The sequence below is a fragment of the Folsomia candida genome, unplaced genomic scaffold (genome assembly GCF_002217175.1).
Source record: "Folsomia candida strain VU population unplaced genomic scaffold, ASM221717v1 Fcan01_Sc033, whole genome shotgun sequence".
NCBI classification, from domain to species: domain Eukaryota; kingdom Metazoa; phylum Arthropoda; class Collembola; order Entomobryomorpha; family Isotomidae; genus Folsomia; species Folsomia candida.
In genome coordinates this window covers 1,490,062-1,514,176 of record NW_019091225.1, presented here as the reverse complement: position 1 = coordinate 1,514,176, position 24,115 = coordinate 1,490,062, and the positions used below count along the sequence as shown (strand labels likewise).

The following is a 24,115-nucleotide window of genomic DNA, read 5'->3' as shown; positions in this document are numbered from 1 at the left end:
ACGAACAAAAGCATCAAGAAAAAAGTTTAATTTTATTATTAACTAAATACAAAATAACAACGTAAGTAATTAGTTAATTAAAGTTACCGCACTTACCACTAAACTGCTCCTCCTTGTTGTTGTTGGTTTCGTTCGTTTCGAGTGATAAGTTATTAATTTTAAGTGGAGAGAAAGATAAGGGTTTGTGTTTGGGTATATAAATAAACACAAATATCTCACCCCGCTCTACCAATATAAGTCAAAGAGTCAAAGGTCAGGGTCTTTATATAATCACAATAATTAAGTACAAATAATTCACAATTAAGGTTGTACAAAGATTAACTAAACAAACCTATTCTATTCTTATACAGGGCACAAGGACGACCTTTAATTACAAAGCTCTCTCTTCTTCTCGTCACTCGTCATTTTTAGTTTTAACCACCTTCACCTTTTTAATTGTGATTTCGTCCTGATCTCACCTTTTTGGGTGTGATCAGCCCATCAGCCGTCAAGATTGCTGCCAAAAAAGGAAAGACGACGACGGGGGGTGGTTCGGCAAGCACGGGAGATCTCGACCGACAAATTGAACAATTAAAGAGATGTGAAATCATTAAGGAATCCGAAGTCAAAGCGCTGTGCGCCAAGGCGAGAGAGATTCTTGTAGAAGAGTCAAACGTTCAGAGAGTGGATTCTCCAGTAACGGTAATTTTAATTTGTTAGTATGATGCTTTATTTAATGAAAGGTAGAAAAAATAAAGAGTAAGAGTTAAAAATAATATTATGCATTAAATTAACAATTAATTAAATTAATCTTATTTCCAGGTGTGTGGCGACATCCACGGACAATTTTACGACCTCAAAGAGCTCTTCAAAGTAGGAGGCGACGTTCCTGAGACGAACTATCTATTCCTCGGAGACTTTGTAGACCGTGGATTTTATTCTGTGGAAACGTTTCTGCTTCTTCTTGCCCTAAAAGTTCGTTCATTCATTCAACATAAATAAACAATTATAAGCAAGTGTTTTTGTAAAATTCTTAATAACATAAAAATTTACTAATTCTAGGTCAGATATCCCGATCGGATAACACTCATCCGCGGAAATCACGAGTCCAGGCAGATCACCCAGGTCTATGGTTTTTACGACGAATGTCTCAGAAAGTACGGTTCCATCACTGTATGGCGATATTGTACCGAAATATTCGACTACCTTTCCCTTTCAGCAATCGTTGACAACAAGGTGACCTAATTTGATAGAAATTTGATAAATAATAACGTACATGCTTACTTAAAATATGCCATTCTTCTCTTTAGATCTTCTGTGTTCATGGTGGACTTTCTCCATCAATCCAAACCCTCGACCAGATTCGAGCTATTGATCGGAAGCAGGAAGTTCCTCACGACGGAGCAATGTGTGACTTGCTTTGGTCCGACCCTGAAGGTATGTCACGTCGTCAGACTAATCATCATCATCATCACAATTTTCTGTAACATTTACGTTGCTCCTTCCGTTTCCCCACTAGTTTTCAAAAAAGCTTTCTTTTTCTTTTATCACTTGCAGATGGTAAGTATCTCTTGTTCGTATCTACTTTTGATTGAACAACATCCTCTCTGCTGTTCTGACGATACCGCAACAAAAAAAGCCTTGTCTTGTTGTTCTTGCTGCTGTGCGCGCAAAAATTTAATTAAAAGAGCCAGTTTTTTTGCACATCATGAAAGAGCGATCTGCTGGTAAGGTCGCGTAAGTTAAGTGTCTGTTTTACTTTACATAATTAATTGATTGTGTTGTGTACTGGACGCGAGTAAATTTTAACAACGATTACGTAGCTGAGCTAGTGAGCTATTTTATACTGTGTTGCAAGTAGTTGTAAAATTGACGCATTCACGTGTAGAAATGAGTCAGTAGTTGCACGTTAAGGCTTTTAAATAATGGGGAATATAAAAGTGGTGACTAAATTAATTGGGGTTCGTTCAATGTGATATATGATGTGACTGCGTTACTTCAAGTTAAACGATTGGTTTATTATTTTACAGACACGACAGGATGGGGAGTTAGTCCGCGTGGTGCCGGTTATCTGTTCGGATCCGATGTCGTCGCCCAATTCAACGCTGCTAACGATATAGAAATGATCTGTCGCGCCCATCAGCTTGTTATGGAGGGATATAAATGGCATTTTCAGGATACGGTATTAACTGTGTGGTCGGCTCCAAATTATTGCTACAGGTACATAACTCTTACTTTCTTATCAGCATCAATGATCAAGTTACAACTAAATCTATATTTCTTTGATTTTCTTCCGTAGATGCGGAAACGTCGCAGCCATCCTCGAACTGGATGAACATCTTCAACGAGAATTCATAATTTTTGAAGCTGCTCCACAAGAACAGCGCGGCGTCCCGGCGAAAAAGCCTCAGCCCGACTATTTTCTATGATCTTATCCATTTAATTGCAAACGGAAATTTCTTTTAAACTTCACTATACATTTCACTCAATAAGTATGTAGTAATAAGTATATTTACTTCTCAACAAAACATAAATCGCAGATAAATACACGTAAAAATCAGTAATCGAACGACAATTAGTAGGATAAATAAATATAATTTATTTATCCAATTCTATGGTATAAATCAAAATCACCCTGTCCTCTTTCCAACCAACCACCCTACCGATCCGACCAATAATAGTGTAAAGTGTACTCTTTTTTACGTACTTAAGTAATTGGCAACAGAATCTGCATGAATTTTAGTTGTCTCACTTTAGGGTTATTTGTAAATGAGAGATTTATGGCTGTTGTAATATAATGTCAATTTGTCAATGATGATAGTGATAATTGAAATAAATAATTTCTATGCAATGATATATTATATTCCTCCATGTACTATCTTTCATTCTGCAAAATGCTAAATAAGGTTCATGGGTTTTGGCTGCAGAAATCATGCAAACAAACAACGGGTGACGGATGCGGATAGTAGATTTTTAGTGGGCTGATGACTCACTCAGACTCACGAATCGAGCTCTTCGGACGAAACTAAATTTTAAGTTAATTTAGTTGAACTAATTTTTGACTGAACAATAATCTTATTTGCTCATTGATATGTACTTATCAGTTTACGACATTCCAGTAATCCAGTACTTTATTTAGGTTATCCAGTACTTGATTAGAGAAAACGAGGGGAGAAAGTTTCAAAATTCCCAATCTTACTTTATATATAACCAAGCATTTGTAATTAATAGATAAGACATGTGAGTTTTATTGAGAATTCAAGACACAGATCCAAATGTTATGAAGTAGTTTATAATTTTCTATTTTTGTGGCTTACACACTTGTTTTTTATACGTTGATTCGATACTATGTAGCAAGCAGATAAGTAAATGAACAGCAGGTGACATGAAATGGACAAAAAAAGTCATGATATCTGAGGTGAGTGATTAGTTAGAAAGGTTAGTTAGAAATAGTGTTGTTTTTCATTCCAGAGAATAACTGTTATCTTCTTAATCACTTGCGCGTTCGAGTCAAGTCAATGAATAATCTTCCATTACAACAAAACAACACAAGCAACATTTTATAATTAAGTGCCAACTCGTCCAACCAATCCCTCTGCAGGGGGTCACGGATAAGTCGTTATCATCAACGCCGTCTGAAGAACAACAATGTCCGATATTTTGGGTTCGTCAAGAACAATAATACAAGAACAGCAACGAACAACCTCTTCTTCCACTGCCAATACTACCATTACTCTTAACAACAACAACGTTTACGACACCCTTTCTTATGCTTATCATTTATTTAACTGTGACTTATACAACTACCCCTTTCTATTCTGCACCGAGCTAATTTCCGAATTTTTCAACCTCCTGTACTTCCGACGCATTCGAGCCTTTATTTTCCAATTATGTTTGATTTTTCTTTTGTTTACATATTTTTTTATGATTTTAGTTTCCGGTGGAATTTTTTTAGCAATCGTGGTCATTCCTTTTGTGGGGTACAAGCTGTATAAAAAGTTTGCTGGCAAGTGTGGCAGTCATGTACCCAACTCTCTCTTCTTCTGTTGCCGAACACGAAATCGGAATCACGAAAATTATGGGAATTTCTTGCGAAAAAGGATCGTCCCAAGGGTCGAACTTGATTTTCCGGCTAATTTACGGGTTGGACAGACTATTAGTTTGAGAGTGATTGTAAGTAGAAGTTGTTGGTATAATAACCAGCAATTGGCTGTATTAATCATTTACATAGTTTAAATCTAATTAGGCCACAAAGTAACTAATTATCTTTTCCTGCAGTTTCCCCTCTGCCGTCACCGAACATTGGAAATCGTCCAACACGTCTCCCAACCGGAACCCTCCCTCCAAGAATCCGTCTATCTCCAGGAGGAATACAATCTTGATCGCTTATCCATCGACATCGTCAAAGTTTCCGGATCCGTCTCGACGCACCACACTTCTCCACGAGTCCCTCCGATACGTGAACTTTTACCGCGTCCCCCTTCCGCATCTGAGGACACACTCCTAGTTAAATTCCTTGTCCAAGAGGCCGGCTTTTACCAGATCAACATCCTCTATGAAGACGCCCATGTTCCCGGCAGCCCGTTTCCTATTCCTTTCAACGCCGCTGAACTCGACCCGGAGAAAACCGTCGCCCTCCGCGAATCTCCCATTGTCCTCTCCATCTCGGGCGACATATTATCCATGTACATCTCACCCAAAGATCGGTATGGGAATGAGTGCAATTTTGGAGATGTGGATCCTGCACTTTTCCACTTTTCGCTACTCCAACTTGACGACGGACACCATCCCGTCCTCGTGGAATCTATTGTGTTTAATTTTTCGCGAGAAATTAAGAAAATTCTGGGAGCCCCTTTCGACGAACCATATGAGGAGACATTGGAGGTTAGACTCGATGTCGAAATTTTCCTTCCCGGCGTCTTCCTCGCCAGTATTTCGTATAATGGGATTCTCATTGGAAATGGAACCTTTGACCTAGTCACATTATCACCTGACGAGCACAACAATCTCCGCAGTTTGATAAGCAATAATCCAGGAGCTAGATTCCACGAGGCCAAATTGCTCTCAAGTGGACAAGACTTACAGAAAAAACCGAGGCAGGTTTATATTTACGTGGCAGCAAAAGTACTTACCATCAAAGAATTCTATTTGGGAATTCTACCCTTTCGTCTTGCAGTATTTCGAATCCTCCCGGCGACAAAAGTCAAATTACTATCGTATAATGTCGAGCGGAGACAAAACATTCTGGAAATATCGGATCGAACTCAGCCAAAGATTGTGCTAGAAATTGAGCCCACGACAAGTCGCATCGTATTAGCAATGTTTGCTCTCTTTCTCAAACAGAGGTTGGGAGGGTCTGAATCTTTCGAAAACAAGCAAAAGTTTTTTTATGAAGAGTTGAAGAGTTCCAAGGATGTGCTGAGAACGACCACTTCGGTGTTATCAATCAATAGGGACTCGATTCTTAATTCGGTACAGACAACATATATTCATTTCCATTTTATGCATATTTTTTGTGTAAAGTTTCCGTACTAATAAAACAAAATATTTCTTTTCAGACTCTCTCGGAAACCAAAAACTTTAGCACGAAAGACTGGTGTCGAAATTTTAAGATTAATTTCGTCTCTGAGGAGGGATCTGACGATGGGGGCCTTCGGCGTGAGTGGCTCAACTTACTCTGCAAAGAAATGTTCGACAACTCCGCGGACGGGATGTTCACTGCCATGGGAAATTCACGACTTGTACATCCCAACGCGGCCCGCGACCGTGCCAAATATACCCTAAAACATTACGAGCTGGCTGGGAAGATAGTTGCGAAATGCTTGTTTGAGACTGCCATGGGGGGATTTTACAAACAGATGGTGAATGCGAGATTCAGCAGGTCATTTCTGGGACAAGTGATTGGATTCTCACCACATTACAAAGTTATTATAATATTTAAACAAACAAGTACTTATTCGAAGTAAACTTAAAGACCCGACAATTAATTTTGTACTTTACATAATTGCAGTATTTTGAGCAAGATGATCCCGAGTTGTTTATGACCAAAGTGAAATATTTGCTGGAAAATGACGTCGCTCCGATGGAACTCACTTTCACCGAGGATGAGTACAGCCAATCGAATGGAAAGCTTCTCAAGGTAACCGACTGCGTAAAATTTTCAATTATTAAGTTTAAATGACAAAAATCTTTTGTACAGTGCAATTAAGTTGTAAATCATGCACAATTCCAGCAATTTTTTCCCCTGACATTTTATTTTTTGAGATAATATTATCTTACAATTTCTAGAGTGTCGAACTAATATCCAACGGACGAAATATTGCTGTAATTAACGAAAACCGAGAAGAATACTTGAACCTCCTCGCCCAATATCGTTTGTGCACCAAAGTCAAGCGTGAAATCGAAGCATTTGTTAAAGGATTGAGTGAAATCGTGCCGGACGGATTGCTCACAAATTTTGACGAAAATGAACTCGAGGTAATTTAGATATTCATGTAAATATTTTGCTTAAACCATGCTAAATTTACTCTTTCCCCAGATCCTTATGTGTGGAAGGAGCACCTTTTCCATCGACGATTTGAAACTGCATCACATCCTGAGCGGCGAGGGTACCATGTACGACAGAATCCTTCCCTGGTTTTGGATCGCTCTTACCAACATGACCGACGATGAGCGAGGTCGCGTCCTCCAGTTTACAACGGGCAGCAGCCTCCTTCCCCACGGAGGTTTTAAAGATCTCCAACCCACATTTCGCATCACAGTGTACGACAGCATCGGAAAGTTACCACTGGCGCATACCTGCTTCTCTGAAATATGTCTCTCCGTACATCGCAACTATGAAGAATTTGAGAAGGCGTTGAAAATCGCGATTAACGAGGGCAGCGAGGGATTCGCCATCATGTAGAAATAATTAAATAGTGCCAGAATTGTGAAACTAGACGACTTTATCTCTCTACAACTATACTCAAAATCAACTATACTTTCATATCGTTGTCCTTCTGATCTGATTATTGAAATTAATAGAATCCATATAGTCTTCAAGATCTAAACATGTTCCTATTTCAACCAACCAGTTGTGCTACATCTACTCAAATACTTAATTGTTAACTATAAACCGTCATCATCAACTGCAGCAATACACTAAAAAAGTCAACTCAACTATAGAGCAATACAAACAACAATGCAATATAATATGTCGTAGTAAATGAATTAAGCCCTTCGTATTGTTTGTGTCTTATTAACTGATTATTATTATCCAATTCAACCAAATGCTCAGAGTATGTAAAAGTATTGACATTATATAACTAATTATCGTCATATCTGTTACATACATACATAGATAACTGCATATTATTCTGTGTTACAACCGTATAGTGAGATCATTTAAGTATTATAAATAAATATATGATATTATTGAATAGAACAGAATAAAGTCATGATGGGTCTCATTTAATGGGCCAGACTTTTAATTGAAATCACATAACTAAATATATTGAAATTCCACAACTTGAATTTCCAGTACTTTATATGCCCTAAAACAACCTCTATAACTGAATCCATCAGACACGGAATTTCATAACTTATGAATTCATTGATATGCAAAAATCCATCAAAATAGTTACTCTTGAGGTATCCCTTGCTCTTCTAATCAATGGTAAACCATACAATCATAATCTAGGAGTGCACAGTAGTAGAAATCGGAGACACCAAGGAATTTTGCAACCACTTCACTGTCAGAAATCTGGTATACTCGGGCTGGTATTGATTTCTCGGTATTATAAAGTTGCTACCGCTAGTGTTCTCAATGGTCCGGTCCACCGACCGGACCGGACCGATAACTCCGGTTCGGTCCGGTCCTGGTCCTGGGCTTAGACCGGACCAGGACCGATAAAAAATTTCGGTCCGGTCTCGGTCCTGACTGTTTAGGACCGGACCGATAACCTTCGGACGATAACTTTTGGAGAAAATGTGAAACGGCTACAACATAGCGCTTTAATTTTATGACCACATATATCTATTATATCTGGCTTTTGAATTAGCTTATTAACCTCTTTCGTATCAATGATTTTTGTGTAAAATTTCCTTGGGTACGATGTTGATTTTTTAATTACACCGAATAGCAACCAATGAAAATCTTCATGATTTCCTACAAAAGACGGTATGTTTATTTCAACCAGTTTCCAAGTACCGGTATAGAGAAAATTCCATAATTTGGGATGATTTTAAACAATCGACTATTAACCATCTAATTTGCCACAAAATTGCCAAACAAATACTCAAACAAATAAGATTTTTTTCTCAAATGTTTCACCCTACTGCTACATTGCGTTTGCTACAGTTTATGACGTTGTTTACTTGCTTTCACTCTTGTCGGTCGCACACATGCCGACCACTTTCATCTATCTAATTTTTTTGCAAGGTTGGGGATAATTGTTATTTATTTACCAAAATTTATGGTAGATTCGCCAACCAATATTTGTAACAGATGTAAGCTTAGATTTAACTTAGCGTGCGATTCATTCTGAGATTAATCTCTGTAAATTTCCAAATTTTTCACAAATTCGTTTTAAAATTTGTCCCATTTTTAGTCATCGTTTAACGTAAAGAGTATTTATTCAATGGTCAGGTTCAAAAAGTTCATGTGGGTCATTAAATTTTATATTGCGCCGCAGGGAATAACAAAATTTCTTTTACTCAATCAGATAAAAGACAGTAGGTGAGACACTAGTAATGGCACACTACTGAAAATTTGGTGACCCTCATAATCTGTACTTGTGAAAACTTGTCACTATCTTTAAATCTATCAAAAAAATAAAATTCTAATAAGAACTTCGAATTTTACGACGTTAAAATAAATTTTGAAAATTAAATGTAAACTTAAATTTTTCTGTGAAGCAACTAACGTGTTCTGAAGTAACTTGTAAAATCCGTAAGGTTTGTCTAATATTGAAAGCGAAATCTTATCGGTCCGACCGGGACCGACCGATAAGACTCGGTCCGGTCCCGGTCCGGTCCCGGTCCTGTCAAAAAATATCGGTCCGGTTTCGGTCCAAGCTTATCGGTCTTCGGTCCGGTCCTGATCCTGCACTGGACCGGACCGAACCGGACCATTGAGAACACTAGCTACCGCTTGGTATTAAAATCATAATTTCCTACCGACATTGTAAAACTTTAATAACGAACTGTGATGTGTTACACCGTATTACTTATCAATACCACTTTGGTAGAATCATACATTTATGATAGCCTGATAATGAATACTTGGTATTATTTGGATCTTGGATTTCTAAGGGTGTTCGAAACAAAATTTGTTAACCAGAAGTATGGGGCCTAAGCTCCAGGATTCCCAAGCACAAATCATGTACATAGTTGAATCAATAAATGAAAACACTTTTAGAAAACGAGTCCAGTGGTGAGCCACATAATGGTAAGCCTTAAGCATATGAGCGTTGTTGGACAGGGACTTCGTCTCGTTAGATTGCAAAATAATGCTCTACACCGACATATGACCTCGTTCCAACTTTAAAGAAGCTATCTATGTAGGTTAACTGGAGCATTAACCGGAAACTATTTCCCTAAAAAGTGAGAAGGGGTGCCGGGGACCGTTGTTTCCTGCGGTCTAGGAATTGCAATAATTTGGAAAGGTTTCAACATCAGAGAGAGGACGCCATGACCGTTCCTGTTGGGACATTGAGCCTTCGGGGTCTGCCCTGCCAAGGCCGGCAGGCCGCCTACTTGTTGACGGAATTTTTTTATAAAAAAATTCAAAGAAATGGCTCATCTTTTCCTAAAATTTCTAAAGGCAAATCTTCGAAATTGAGTAAAATGTATGATTCAGAAAAGTCTGGCAGATTTCAATTTTACAGTTTTTAAATTGAATTAAAGCACTGGAAATTCAAGTTATGCGATTTCAATATATTTAGTTATGTGATTTCAATTAAAAGTCTGGTGGATTAAAAATAACCCAGTCATGATTATTGTCCCAATAAGTATTTGACTTGATAATTCTATAGCCGTATGCAAAGTTAAACTTGCTCCGTTAGTTTTTACACTTGTTTTGAATCCAAACTGTTTGATTATTCATTTCCACTTTTTTCCCTGTTCCTACTACTCCAGGCGGATTCGTTATTGTCCAATTGGATCTGAAATCCGCTTTTTTGTCCACTACTACATATACCTTGTGTTATGTAAGAGGCCGAAATCTCAAGCATATTTTACTTACCTGGAGCAATCAACCTAAACAAAATGGACATTAAAATTACAATTGTCCGTACTCGCACTCGCTTGGCTTCTTACCAATAGATATCTTTTATCTCTTTCACTAATTGACTGGATTTTTACGGAAAAATCCCGTGGTAAAAGTACCAAGGTGAAGCGCACAGGTAATGAAATGATGTCGGCATTGACGTCATTCTGTCCAGAACGATTTCATCCTTCATATAATTTCAGCATGATGAGATTTTACACTTAATTACTCGAGAAGAGCAAGAGTCGTTGGGCAGATCTCAACATTTTTGAGAGTATCTAAACGTCGCCAAGATTATAATTAATATTAATGTGTATCAAGTCCCACACATTGGCGGCGGAAGTAGGGGGACAATATCACCTTGTCCCCCCAGAAATTCCGCAAAATCGTATATCAAAATGTTCCTCCTCTCCCAATTCTAAAGTCCCCACATGTCCCCCCAACCCAACTTCCGCCGCCACTGACTCCCACCAAAAACCTGTTACACCCAGCACGGTCAAAGCCAAAGATAACAAAACCCACCTTGACCAATTTGACATGATTCATGCATTATTCTTCTCAAAAATCAAAAGCATATATAGATCTACTCTACATAATATTATCATCCCTCCAATAATTTGTGTATCAAGATGATGTGAGTAAATAGATGTAGAGATAGGTTAGGGTAACATATTTGTAGTTAATTGTTCATCAACGTAACAACCCCACCATCACCTCTAACTCCACAAACTGACGGTCAATTAAACCATGTGGTGTGGTCACTCTCAGTCAGTGGAATCGTGTACAACCACATATGCACCAGTACATACATACTGAGCAAACTAGTCATATCATATCTTGCCCACAACAATTGATGTCTTTTTTACCTTACGTTGAATCGAAATGAAACTTGCCGTGAAAATGTTGAAAGACATCGCATCGCATCAACGTACCTGGATTGGATCCCATCACTGTTTTACAAGACTTTGTCCAAGTTGGACGCTTTTGTGTGGTGGACGGTTCGCTGATTTTCATAACTTTGGAGGAGATTGCCAGCCTTGTTTTATAGCCAAAAAGTAAAGTGTAGTGTGTAATACTTGCATTATTTATTTAATCTTTGTGCAGAGAAACTTGTTAAGAAATTAATTGTCCGGTTGGTCTGCCTACTTACTTACATCCTCATCCTCAATTATCTTCATCATTAAAATCCCACCAAGTGGAGTTTAACTCGTCGCAAAAATAAATAAGAAAAAATTAACTAGTATATAACCAAATTGTTTTGGCGTGAGAATTTTCTCAACTATATTCCTCCCTAGTTTTTCGTTACGTTACATTAGAATTAACAAAAGTGTGCAAATTTACTTTATTGGCAAAATTGGTCCTGGAGGAAGGAGAAGAAGGAAAACGCTGGACTTATTATTTCCAGAGTCAGAACTAAATTCGTACTTTGGCTGTGCGCATGCATGTCAAGATTCCAGACGGACTTGATCAATTTGCGATATTGCTTAGTGGTCAGTTCCCAGAAGGATTTGTGACTTGTTGTGCGTCTAAAACGAGCCAACAGAAACCAATTTTTAGTGTATAAATGTGTATTCTGTGTACGTCAATAATTTGATGCTCATGTAAATAATCGTGTATTCTACATATTCCGCAATTAATAACACAAATTGAAATTTCGAAAAAGTTTATACTTTAAAATATCCGAATATGCTCGTTTTGCACTTCGTCGAAAGACCAATAGTGCCCTGGGCTTGGTGAAAGTGGTTATCGAATTGCAGTTACATATGTATGTGTGAAAAGTTTGATAAGCATTTGCATAATAATCACGGAATATTAAATGCGGTTACCCGTACTAAACAATTAAACGTTAGGATGCACCTACTACATTTTAAAAGTATGGCTGGAAAAAGGATGCCAGTGTCTTCCAGAATGTTGCACTATCTCTTTTTGAATCTCTGTCTGACCGTGGTGGTTCTAGTCCCAGGTAATAAATAATTTAATTAATTCATTAATTAATATAAGGAATTGATCTCGGGTGAAGATTGGATTAATTAATGGGTCTACTTTATTTATATATGTGTACAAAGTATTGCGCAAAAAGGTGATAAAACCTGTTTATTTATATAAATTGCAAAATTAATTAAATATACTTATTTTTAGTCGCATTTACAATTAATTTGTAGCATTTTCACGTCGATAAATACATTTTTAAAGTTTTTTATGCGACAAACATTTCCCAAAGATGAGATGAGACAATAATTTCAAGATCATCATACATAATCTAGTTTTTATTGATTTCGCATGAAAATTGAATCTTATATAACATTTGCATAAATCTATGCAATTAATCGTCCCCCTCCTCTTGTTTTGCTCCAATAATCTGCAATTATTGCTGAATGAATCTAGTCTTGTCTTGTGTGTGTCTTTCAATACGATGAAATTCCTGCATTTTTTTTCGCAGATAATGCCAATGCCAAAGGAACTTGTAAAGTTGGAGAATTCCGTTGTGAAACTGGAGAATGGTAAATACTTAGCCCTCAATTATTTACTACTTTACTTTACGTTACGTTAGGTTAGTTACCTATTGAATTGCTTACATAAAGATCATTAAAGATCATTTCACTCACAGTTTTCCTCTTTATAAAATAATTCCAGCATTCCTAAAGATCAAGTGTGTGATTCCAACCGTGACTGTCCAAGTAAATGTTTTAAAATATTCCACATAAATAGCAGAATTTAACTGCTTCTATTAAATTCTAAATTTAATTTTAATTAACTTTTACCCATAATTATTTTAATAGGCGGACTTGATGAATACGTATGCACCCCCAAGTTTCGAAGGGGATTATGTGGGTAAGACCTTATCGAAACTGCGTCTTCGCCTAGTCAAACTTAATCTCATAGCTACTTATTTATTTATTTTCTGCTAAATCACTGCACCATAATTAACTATAATTATTAGCACATTGATCACGATCCGGCCCGACGGGATTTGTCATTCTCCATTAATTAATTAAATTTAAGACCTTCGCATCCACTTTGCGGCATCCATCCCAATTTTATCGCGAGTTTATAATTAACCGTGATAATTAAGATAGCATATCATAATCATTTTCTAGCAGCAAAAAACTTGGACAATACTGCAAAATAAATCTGGACAGTCATCTTATCAGTTGACAAAAATACGACAATTTCATTTCATAGAAATAACTTGTACTTTCAAGGTAACTCTCTTGGGAAAAAGGGACGATTATATAATTCCGCATGTCCATCCAACCAGTCGTGGATTGGATTTATTTAATGACTGATGATGATGTTTGATAACAAACGAGATTGCATACAAGACAAATAATATGTTTCATTCTAAGTAAGTATTCTATGCTGCTGCGCTTTGATCGATTCATTTTACTTAAATATTTAACTACTTAAATACACAATTTTTAATTGGAGTTGGAATGCATGCATATTTCCATCATCATGTCTTTTGTATATTTACAAATAAAACGTAGGTACATGGAATCTCAATAGGACAACTTTTTCTGCATTTTGCAGTCTGGATTCGCCATTCATCAATGTTACATATGCAGGATTCGTGCATCTCAAAAGTCGGCATGCTTTTAATTGATTCCTTATAAAGTTGCAATAATAACAAGTAAAAAATCATGGAGTGTCAAGATTTATTCAATTTCAATGGAAGCAGGATTTCATTTACTACTATTTATTATTGACCATTACGACAAAAACACCTAGATTACAGAACAGACGAATATAATTAAAAAACAATAATGATTAATTAACTATCGTGTCATATTTACTATCCGTGCGTGAAGGTGACTGCATTCATTCAGTCAATTTTTAGTAACCTTTTTTAATGATCTGTTTTTTTTCAAAGGCAAGATTTTCATAATCAAGCTAACAAAATGACTCTTAGATTTCTCAGTAGCGCACATGATCACATTCACTGCTAATTAATCACCTATTGGTTAAATAGTTAGTTTAGTCACCTACTTACCTTCGTGAATTATTATTAATTATTAATTTCTACGATGCACAATGACAACAAGTTCATCTTGTCAAAATGAGACGCAGTAAGTAACGTACATGCATTTACTTAAAGAAGCAAACCTGATTTGGTTATGGTTTTAGGTATACTTTGATTTTAAATTATATTTCATTGACGACCCCGGTGACGAAAATAATGACGCGATTGATTATCTAAGTTGATAGTTATCAAGTAGGTCAGTCTGGTTTGCTTAAGCACATTATTTAGTCTGGTTCTGGTGTTTATTGTTTTGATTTTGACACTAAATTCTCACCTTTTTATTGCCACAATTAATGTACCGGTGTGTTCGGCTCCCATACAAAAAGGCGAGAATTACATATTATATTTACTAACACCCGTCATCATCCGTAGTCACAATGTGCGTCATTTTGTTTGTACGAAAGTTGGGAGTAGAATGCTAATTTTTGAAATTAAAAAAAATTATGGTCACGTTGTTTTCTGTGTGTATGCAGTTACCATCGAATGCGTTATCGAGCCGAGGCCGGTTTGGGTGATCTGGCCCAAAATGTTATCACCTATTTGCAAGGGTGAGTAAAAGCTAAAGTATTTCACTCTCCTGAAATTCAGTTTAATTAAACTATTTACTTCCTCCTTCTCTTTTTATTAACTAATTAATTAGTAGAGTAGAAGTAGACTAACAAAACTTGGGTGATTTATGCATTTCCTTTAATTTCTGGATTTACTAACAAAATAACTTGGAAATTAATATTGAAGGAGAGAAATTATTAAAATTTTTTAAACATGGAAGAGGAAGGTGAAGGGTCGCTGGCTTTCATACTAACAAACGCTGCATGATGAATAAGTTGAAGATATTTAGATAACCACGTATTTTGAGAATTACCCAAAAGTTAACAAATTGCATAACTTTCATTCAACTTTGGAGATGGTTTATCCATTAAAAAACCTAATTGACTTCGTTAAAATTCCCCAAACGAGTAAACCAGCAAAATTTTTCAAACGTTTGCTCGTAACTGCATCGTATATCTGACCAAATCCAGATTTACGTACTTACCTGTCAGGTGTACACCCTCCCTCCTACCTACTAAAACACTAAATAGCTGCAAAAAGTGGTCGGGTCAAAACTGATGCTTTTCATTCTGCCCACTATTTTATGACTTAACGACATCGAACATCATGTAGAAAGTAACTAACTTTTATATTTTGCTACTCGGTGATAAGGAACAGAACAATAAAATGCCAAAAAAGTGGACCAAACTGCATTTTTCTGGAATTGAATGATCCCCAAGCATGACCACGAATAGAGAGATAACATCATTTACCGTCCACTTAGTCCACATTTTCTACGATTTCTTAGAAACGAGCACAATTAAGAAGATGCCAAAAACCCAGCGTTGGCGGACTGGTCACCCACCACACCGCATAAAACTGAAACTTGTGACCCCCATTTCCGAGAAGAACCTCTCGACATTTCCTGATTTTTTTAAAAGCAATTTAACCAAATATCTGATTAAGACGAATGGCTACACGTCAAAACTTGAGATATATGAAGCACATCCACTAAAACTGTGGATTATTTATGACCAAACTCCAATCCTAAAGGTACTTTAACCTCAGAGAAGGATACTTGTACTCGTACATGAATAATTGCAAAAAAATGAATCTTGAGCAAAATTATCTGCAAACAATACACCGTCGTGAATTCAATATGCACCTGCGACCTGCACACCTGTTAATTCACTTATGTACATTATAAAATGACTCATCCCTACCTTGTAATCTTTACCTGCAATCTCGCTCTCTTATTAACAGGCAAGGTCTCGCTAAAACTGCTTAACTGCACGTTTTCTATGCAATATCTCTGGTCAAAAGTATATATACTTTTGCATATGTATACATATGCAAAAAAACTACAATAATTTTACAACTCTGAGAACATACTAACTACACAAATATTGTTTCTCATTTCCTTAATTCTTTGTTTGTTATGCATGTAGACGAGGGTTGCCTAAACGGACGGGAATATTCCAGTGCCAATTTGGTGGTAAGGATTTACGGCAACAATTATAAAATTAATTAATATTTACATACATACATTGTTAGGCTGCATTCCTCTAAATCGACTTTGTGATGGGAACGTAAACTGCATCGGGGGCAGCGATGAGAGCCAAATATGCGAAAATAACAGGTAAAAATTAAACCCCACGTTAAAATTGTTGTTTTCTACATATTTTCAGCATAGGAGTTATTTTGTTATAATTTGCTTGGTAAAATACATAAATGTCAATATTTACTTGTGGGATTCTCCTCTTTTTACTTTTAACCGGTAAAGAAATTACCCATTTTTCCAGCCAGTTATCAATTTTAACATCCTTTTTTGGCAACAAACTCTACTTTTGTCAGGGAATAATTGCATTTTGCACTTAAATTCTACGAGTGTGACCAACAAACCACAACATGAACTATGTATGCATAAAAATCCTTTCGTTCTGTCTCAATCCCATTTAATAAGAAGCAACCTGTCTTCACCTCCGGCTTAATTTTGTATCATTATTCTCCTTCCAACGACACGGTTCAAGACGCCCAACAACTTTTTTTCAGCAAAAATGTCCGTACAGATTCGTAATCAGAGACCCAACAAAAAATGCCCGTGTGGTTTCGTCTCATATTTTCCGTAATTGTTTTATGGAGGTGTTATATAACTCGGACATACATACATTTTTATTTAGATCAGATAAGTACACACACACGCGCAGATTTAAAGGCAAGAACAAAAGGTCACTATATTTATTTACTGAACGAACGCGTTTTCTTCTTAATAATGTTGCAAGAAAAAAAGGTACACACTTTTGGATGAAATTCTGAGAACCAGTTCATTCAGTTAAATCAAAGTATGCAAAAAATGATCAATCCAATTTTGCACGCATTTCTTCAACTAGAGAAAATTAGGCTGGAGGAGATCCATGTGTGTGATTTACTACTGTTTTATTTAATAGGCATCCTCATTTTTTCGTTACTGTCCAATTAGTGTGGTTCATGAAACGAGAAAATTACAGATTTTTGTATTTTTATTGGATAACTGATTTCCTTTAGATTATGCGAGAAGTTTGGGGTAAAAAATCGTGCAAAAAATGGCCACGCGTAGTATTACTTACGCAATTGCTAAAATATTCATTGAATAAAACATGCGCATGTAAATATGTACGAATTGCAAAAAAAACATGCACGCGTGATGGTAATTGTTTTGCATACACAGAAAAGGTTAATCAGTCCAATACTTACTTTGGTCGAATTGAATAAATATTTTGTATCAATCAATTATTGTTTTAAGCAATGTGAGATGATGTTCTTTTATTTTTATTTAGTTGCCTTCCTGGACAATTCAGATGTAAATATGGTGCTTGGTAAGAGAATTTAGTGCTAAATATTTGCATTAGTCACCCGTTTACTCTGTAAAAATCAACTTTACTATTTTTCCAGCTATTAAATACTTTTTTTATGAACTTGCTTTAATCTTTAGTCAAAATACTTGGAAAACAAACTCATCGTAAATAGAGATCGTAAAAATAATGATTTATTTGCATCCTTGTTTTCCACAGCATCGCCGATTGGCAACTTTGTAACGGACGCGTAAATTGTCCAGATGGTAAAGACGAATTAAATAAAAATTGATGACATTTTGTTAATTCCTGGAAATTTTGACCCATTTATTCATTAGGATCGGATGAAACGCCAGAAGCTTGCAAGCACATTACGTGTAAAAGTAACGAATTCCGGTGCAGATATGGTAAAAAAAGCTGTTTTTTTAAACTACATAGTCGATTTATATTTAAAAATCGTATGAATTTTAGGTGGATGCATTCCGAAAGACAGAATATGTGACATAAAAAAGCACTGCGCCGACGGTTCAGGTATGCCAGCACCTTTTAATTACCTTCATAACCAGCCACATTAAAAAATTATCCTGACTGGACATAATTCATCCCGTAATTTATCTGATTTCAGACGAGTACGATTTTCTCTGCCTTATCACCCGAGCTAAAATGGTTGAACGATGGGGCGCAGAATCCAAACTTATCAACCAAGAGCAAGACCAACGCTTCCTCGCTGTCGCGGAAAAGGAACGCAAACGGAAAGAGGAAAGGGAAGCGGCCGAGAAATTGACGACGACAACAACAACAACCACCACCACCACTCCCCCTACAACCACCACTCGCCGACCTGTCCCAATTTACGACAACACCATCCCAACTTTCCCTGCTACGGAACAGGAAGGTGAAGAACTGACTTATCCCACGGAAAACCCTCCCCTTCAAGACGACACTCCTAAAGTAGTCGCCACCATCCCCACTTCCGCCGCCGCTGACGACGATGAGGATGACAATGTCCCCTTGAAGCAGGACGAAAGTGCGGAAAAAGTTCCTAATCCGTCACCCTCATCCGTGGTACAAGATCAAAATCACGACGAAGAATTAGCCTCCCTCCATCGAGAATGTCTCCTTCCAGCAATTCCTGACAATTCAGAAGCTAGTATTAGCTCTTGTTTGTAAGTCATCATCATAGCAAAAATAATTTCTGAAAAAAAAATAAGTAAGCATTTTTCGACTTTTCCAGATCCAATCCGTTCGCCCACTTTTGTCGCGACTCGAGTAAAACAGTCCCCGTGGGTGTGATCATCCAGTACGAGTGTGGTGCAGGTTAATAAATAATAATTAAATAATAATTTTATAATAATTTTGAATGCCCCATGCACCATACGCAAGAGCGAACTGGCTCTTATATAAATGAAGTCAAAAAATTATTTACTTATAAATTATACGTATATCGCTATATTATGTAGAAACAATTCATCGTACAGATTATAAAATGTGCTATTTATAGCTAGATTAAATTTATAATACAAAATTCATTTAGTAGGATTGGAATTGTCGTGCCATCATGTAAAATTAATATCGGAGGTGATTTCGAGAACCATCAATAGTTATAAAGTACTCTTCAGGGGGATATCCAAATTCTTCAACCAAGCGATCAAAATTTTTGAAACTTTTGTAGTGACGCTTGTCATCAGGGAAGTTGGGATCGTATCGGATTATCAGATCTTTCTTACAGATCGTGTAAGGGAGCGTAGTCACTAGGTCCAGGGTAGCCCAGAGGGGTGGGTTGGACCGGTCCAGATCTTCGACGAATTCAAACATCGGGACTCCATCGACGGCATATTTATGCGCTTTCTTGATGAGATCGGCAGGTGGGGTTGCGGCTTCAGTCATGATGTAGCGCTCGACTCCATGGATTTCGTTGTATTTGTGTCCATATGCCTGGATTTAAATAATTAATATTTATTTAGACCGGTCTAACGTTGAGAGCAGTGTAATTAGTAAATGATATTTACCATCAGGAAGCCTTCACCAATTTCTTTTGTATAGGTGGAGTTACATAAGATAATCTTCTTTTCTACGCAATAGACTGAGTCATCGCTGTCAACGGTTCTGTTGTAGATTTCTTGGTTACCTCCTGGCTTAGTAAAGTTCGAACCTCTCATTGAGAAACGACCCTTATTTCCATTATATTTCCCGACATAGTCTCGCATCTTATTCCCTTGTTGAACCGGTTCAATTGATTTGATAGTTTCCCACAAATCAACACCCATGTTGTCCGGATGAATTAGAGATGCTACATATACGATGTCCATGGGTGGCCTAACTTCATTAGTTGTTTTCCGACTATTTTGAATCGAATCATGCAGAGGGTGTTCCGGGTTCCTGTAGTTGGCATTTCTATCTATCCTAGCTTGGGATGCACCTAATCTCATGTTCGCAGCATAATAAGACGATAATACATTCCGTTTCCCTTCTGCTCTGAGGACCCAGTAACCTTTTACTGACGAACCTTTTAAAATTGAATCATTGAACCGGTTCAATAAAAACTATTAATTTATTCACGAATTGTAGATAAAATTATAATTTCTTACCTGTAATACGGATATCAAAATAAATCTCCCGATGCTCCCGATCTTCCTGCCTCCAATTAGCTGCCAGCTCAAGCTCCTCGCGTCGTTGATCAAAGGTCGCTCGACCTGCTGATGGATTCTTTTCCACCTCCTTCAACCAATCGATCAACTCCTCACGACATTCCAATTCCCGGAGATTACGGGAAAGCTGAAATGTAAACAAAATTATTGAACCGGTTCAAATGACAATTGTTTACATTAATTTATATTCGAGAAAGTGAGTAGTAAAACAATAACTACATTTACCTTTCCATATCGTCGGAGATGAAAATTCTCCAGGAGGTCCAAGTCCACGGTCATATCTCTGGATGAGCCAGGCTGAGGATCAGGGTTGGACCGGTCCAGAAAAACAACGTTTTCGTCATCATCATCCTCCGAATCAGAGCAAATAACTCGCAATTTCCGTCCCCCTCTCCGGAGAATCACTACATCTTCGTCACTGGACTCCATATCTTCCGACAAAAGCCCACTATCATCAGCTTGATTACTATTATTAACAAAAATAATTAAACCCTTTATTTATGAACGTTCGATGAAACTTGACCGGTCAAGATTATATGTTTTAATTAATTATATTTAGGGGGAGGAGAAGGGGGTGGTTGACTTACATGTCGATAGACACCGATGAACTCTCGTCCGTCTGCATTGTGATTTGTAAAGCCTAATGTTTTTCAGGAAGAAAAATCTGGTTCTTCTTTAGTTTTTTTGGGAGCACTTTTTCAATAGACTAATCCCTTCAGGTGCCAAACTCAGACTGGTTGAACGTTTTTCGTTTGCCGATGCTCAAATGCCCTCATTTCGTATCGAGTTTCAACTTGTTTGCTTGGCGTCCGGGACGCCAAGCAAACAAGTTGAAACGCCGCGTCCCTCAGCTTTCATGTGTCTCAACTTTTCATACGAAACGAGATATCATTGAGTTTGACTCCGCTCATTTCAAATATATTTCAGTTCTCTATTTCTCAACCTGACGTTAAAATAAACCGTTGCAAACGAAATGTAGCAAAGGGGTGAAAACACACGAAATTGTGTCTTTGTGGCACGCCCACGACGTCTTTCAGCACTTTCTCGTAATTGTCTCACATCACCCCACGTCTCATTGTGCCCCCTATCGACACCCCACCCGCGTATTTCGAACGTACACGACAATACCTTTCAATAGATACCCCACATGACAAAAGTCATTTTTCGACATTCGACACCCCCCACACGGTCATGGAGTCGTCGCACGTCGAAATGATGGCGATTTTTGCAATCCCCGTTCAAAACTTCGTCTAAAACGGTGGAAGTAAAAAATTCGACAATTTTCGACTTTGGCGACATCACCGTGGCCTCGTGACCTTATGACCTACAACGCCCATCTTCGAACTCATCCGTACTTCAAAAATTAGAAACACGTTGGCGAAAACCGGATGTCGAAATTCGAATCCGTTCTAAAGTTATCGTGCATACAGACAGACGAACAAGACATTCCCATAAAGGGGTTTTCATCCCTTAATAAATAACTCTTAATTTGTCTTAAGGTTACCTCCTCTACGGTCCTCAGGCCATCACCTGCCAATCGGACGGGTCTTGGTCGGCACGACCTCCGGAGTGCGACCCATGTAAGATTTTAATAAACCAAATTAATTATAAAACTAAATTAATTCCGGTGGTGACTGATGACCGACTATTTACAGTGATCGACGTCCGCTTTGGTTTCGGCTCCGCGCTGCCGAACAATTTCGACCCGCGTTGTCCACCTCTCACCCCTTCCAAAGGCGTCAGTGTGGAATGCATCGATCCTGAAAACGTCGCTGTGAAACCATGCTCAGAAAAACAAACGGCCGGAACGGAAGCTCGTTTTACCTGCGCTCCGTACCACAGACCGTCCTCGGTAAGACTAAAAGAGCCAAGAAAAATGCATGATTTTGCAGATTTTCCATTGCGAAATACTAATCCTATACTTTGTTCACAGGATTTGCCCACGCATTATGAAAAATGTGGCGAAGATGGGACCTGGGGGCCGGGAAGTTATGAGCAGTTTTCTTGTTCGCCAGACTGCGGTTTATTAGAGGTGCCTAAAACGCCCTACATCCTGAACGGAGTTAGCACTCGGAGAGGACAATGGCCATGGCATGTAGCGATCTATCTCAAGCACAAGGGTGCGAATTAATTATTAATAATTAAGGCAAGGTGTTAATGACAATTAATGTAAAATGCATATGTATCTCAGGTGAATTTAAATACATCTGCGGCGGAGCCCTCATATCTGATAAAGCTGTGTTGACCTCTGCTCATTGTGTGACTCTGCGTGGCGAGGCTAGAAATGCGTCCGATTTCTTAGTCTTGCTGGGCAAACAAAATATCGGTAACAATTTACCAATTTCGTTTCCTGTTGACAATTTTTACTATAATTTCCCTCATTTATTTCCAGTCCTTCCCGACCCTGACCCATTTGTGCAGAAACGTTCCGTATCTAAAATCATGGTGGAAGAATCTTTCAACTACCGTGCCCTGGACTCTGACCTGGCCATCGTGTCCCTCACTACACCCGCCGTCCTGACCTTCCACGTCCGCCCTGTGTGCTACCCTCAAACGTCAAACAGTTTTCTGGAGGAATATCAACTCGCCGCCGGAAGTATTGGGACCGTGGTCGGATTCGGGCTAACGGAAAACGGATCGTTGTCGAATTCTCTCAAAATGGCGCAACTTCCCGTCGTCTCGGTCACGGAGTGCGCCTCCTCCCACGGCGATTTCTTCGCCTCCATGACACGTTCTACCAACTATTGTGCCGGGTATCGAAACGGGACACAGGTTGGGCTTATATATTTAATCGTTTGACACTTAGTTTCTTGACTAATTAAATACGTTACTATTAGGTTTGTAACGGAGACAGCGGCGGAGGGCAATATTTTAGGGCGAATGTGAAGGGAAGTACGCGATGGTATGTGCAAGGCTTGATTTCCTTTGGGGTTCCTGACTCGAAAGCGGGGACATGTTCGAGTTCGCAGTACGCCATCTTTACGAGGGTGGGACGCTACGGGGACTGGATTGTTAGGACGTTATCCAGAGAAAACCTTATTTAAGTATTGATGACATGATAATTAATTAATGTTATGTAATAACTAATGAAGGACACAGCAAGAGTGCTTTCAAGTAATCATGATACTCAGTAGAAATTTAAGATAAGCGTAGTCGGTGGAAGGGCAGAAAACCAGACTGATTCGACACTCAGGCTAAACAAATAATGAATTAGTTGCAGGCAACTCGACTATTAATTATCAGTTAAATGTGTAAATGTCCATCTCAATTACAACTACTAATTTTAGTTCAGTTCAGTTAGCTTATTTATATCGTGACTGTTAGATATATGAAATATGATAAAATTCCTATTACTAAATATTGTAAGTAACGTTCAATTAACAAAATAAAAGTAATTTTATAAGGAACCTCAGAAGTAACGGTCTACACACAATTTATTAAATTGCATTCAATTTTTCTGCGCTGTTCAATACAAAGTCTTTTAAACGTTGAATGACTCGTTATTTAATTTAGGTATTGTTTTTACATCTTGGAATTAAACTTGGTAATTAAATCATAGTACTTACATAATTAAATCTACAATGGCAGGCTATTTAATATTATCTTCCCATTTTACTTGCAGCTCGAAGTTTTGTTTTCTTCCGCATCGGGAATGACTTCCAATCCCTAAAATAAATTAATTAATGCTAGTTAATTACTCAGATAACTAACCACAGTACAATTAATAAAATATCGACAAACCTGCAATTGATACGCAGAACCAGTTAAACGTTCATCCCTTGAATAATGTGTAATTTGTCCGCTAGTGATTAATTGCCTGTAACACGGCTGCAGGGGAAAGATACGTCATAATTAATATTAA

The 24,115-nt window shown here is 37.7% G+C and overlaps 4 protein-coding genes across 5 annotated transcripts; 3 read left to right on the top strand and 1 right to left on the bottom strand.

The window, feature by feature from the left end:
• Positions 1-441: 441 nt before the first annotated feature.
• LOC110860705 (serine/threonine-protein phosphatase 4 catalytic subunit) lies at positions 442-2,835 on the top strand (the record flags this gene model as incomplete). The annotated part of the gene is made up of 7 exons (XM_022109795.2): positions 442-681; positions 802-954; positions 1,042-1,215; positions 1,290-1,416; positions 1,537-1,539; positions 2,010-2,199; positions 2,279-2,835. Coding segments are annotated over 7 exons (1,017 nt in total), but the record flags the coding sequence as incomplete, so codon positions are not given.
• A 113-nt stretch (positions 2,836-2,948) lies between these two features.
• LOC110860585 (apoptosis-resistant E3 ubiquitin protein ligase 1) lies at positions 2,949-7,448 on the top strand. The gene is made up of 7 exons (XM_022109649.2): positions 2,949-3,643; positions 3,914-4,152; positions 4,258-5,451; positions 5,538-5,903; positions 5,990-6,118; positions 6,268-6,456; positions 6,518-7,448. The coding sequence occupies exons 1-7, from the start codon at positions 3,628-3,630 to the stop codon at positions 6,881-6,883; spliced, it is 2,499 nt and encodes an 832-aa protein (XP_021965341.1). The 5' UTR covers positions 2,949-3,627; the 3' UTR covers positions 6,884-7,448.
• A 3,719-nt stretch (positions 7,449-11,167) lies between these two features.
• Positions 11,168-23,665, top strand: LOC110860489. 2 transcript variants are annotated; one of them, XM_022109539.2, is made up of 19 exons: positions 11,168-12,188; positions 12,666-12,726; positions 12,860-12,903; positions 13,006-13,057; positions 14,720-14,794; positions 16,223-16,269; positions 16,329-16,413; positions 17,591-17,629; positions 17,825-17,871; positions 17,944-18,012; positions 18,077-18,136; positions 18,231-18,771; positions 18,840-18,922; positions 21,753-21,833; positions 21,909-22,105; positions 22,187-22,373; positions 22,445-22,579; positions 22,646-23,025; positions 23,091-23,665. In XM_022109539.2, the coding sequence occupies exons 1-19, from the start codon at positions 11,993-11,995 to the stop codon at positions 23,295-23,297; spliced, it is 2,586 nt and encodes an 861-aa protein (XP_021965231.2). In that variant the 5' UTR covers positions 11,168-11,992; the 3' UTR covers positions 23,298-23,665. The 2 variants fall into 2 exon arrangements, with proteins under 2 accessions (XP_021965231.2, XP_021965233.2); XM_022109541.2 differs by lacking the exon at positions 14,720-14,794.
• On the bottom strand, positions 18,840-21,068 carry LOC118439281. Its single transcript, XM_035860450.1, has 5 exons — positions 20,841-21,068; positions 20,479-20,719; positions 20,194-20,380; positions 19,615-20,111; positions 18,840-19,540 (listed from the first exon to the last, which is right to left on the bottom strand). Exons 1-5 carry the CDS (start codon positions 20,876-20,878, stop codon positions 19,172-19,174), a joined length of 1,332 nt encoding a protein of 443 aa, XP_035716343.1. The 5' UTR covers positions 20,879-21,068; the 3' UTR covers positions 18,840-19,171.
• Positions 23,666-24,115: the final 450 nt, after the last annotated feature.

Excerpts from the sequence above, each read along its gene's own strand:
- LOC110860585 (XM_022109649.2), top strand. Across the intron at positions 5,452-5,537 it reads GGGACTCGATTCTTAATTCG|ACTCTCTCGGAAACCAAAAA; the intron begins GTACAGACAACA and ends ATTTCTTTTCAG. Across the intron at positions 5,904-5,989 it reads GATTCTCACCACATTACAAA|TATTTTGAGCAAGATGATCC; the intron begins GTTATTATAATA and ends ACATAATTGCAG.
- LOC110860489 (XM_022109539.2), top strand. The coding sequence starts at position 11,993 with ATGTGTGAAAAGTTTGATAAGCATTTGCATAATAATCACGGAATATTA. Across the intron at positions 12,727-12,859 it reads CGTTGTGAAACTGGAGAATG|CATTCCTAAAGATCAAGTGT; the intron begins GTAAATACTTAG and ends AAATAATTCCAG. Across the intron at positions 16,414-17,590 it reads CAAATATGCGAAAATAACAG|TTGCCTTCCTGGACAATTCA; the intron begins GTAAAAATTAAA and ends ATTTTTATTTAG.
- LOC118439281 (XM_035860450.1), bottom strand. The coding sequence starts at position 20,878 with ATGCAGACGGACGAGAGTTCATCGGTGTCTATCGACAT. Across the intron at positions 20,720-20,840 it reads TCATCGGTGTCTATCGACAT|TAATCAAGCTGATGATAGTG; the intron begins GTAAGTCAACCA and ends TGTTAATAATAG. Across the intron at positions 19,541-19,614 it reads TTGGTGAAGGCTTCCTGATG|GCATATGGACACAAATACAA; the intron begins GTAAATATCATT and ends ATTTAAATCCAG.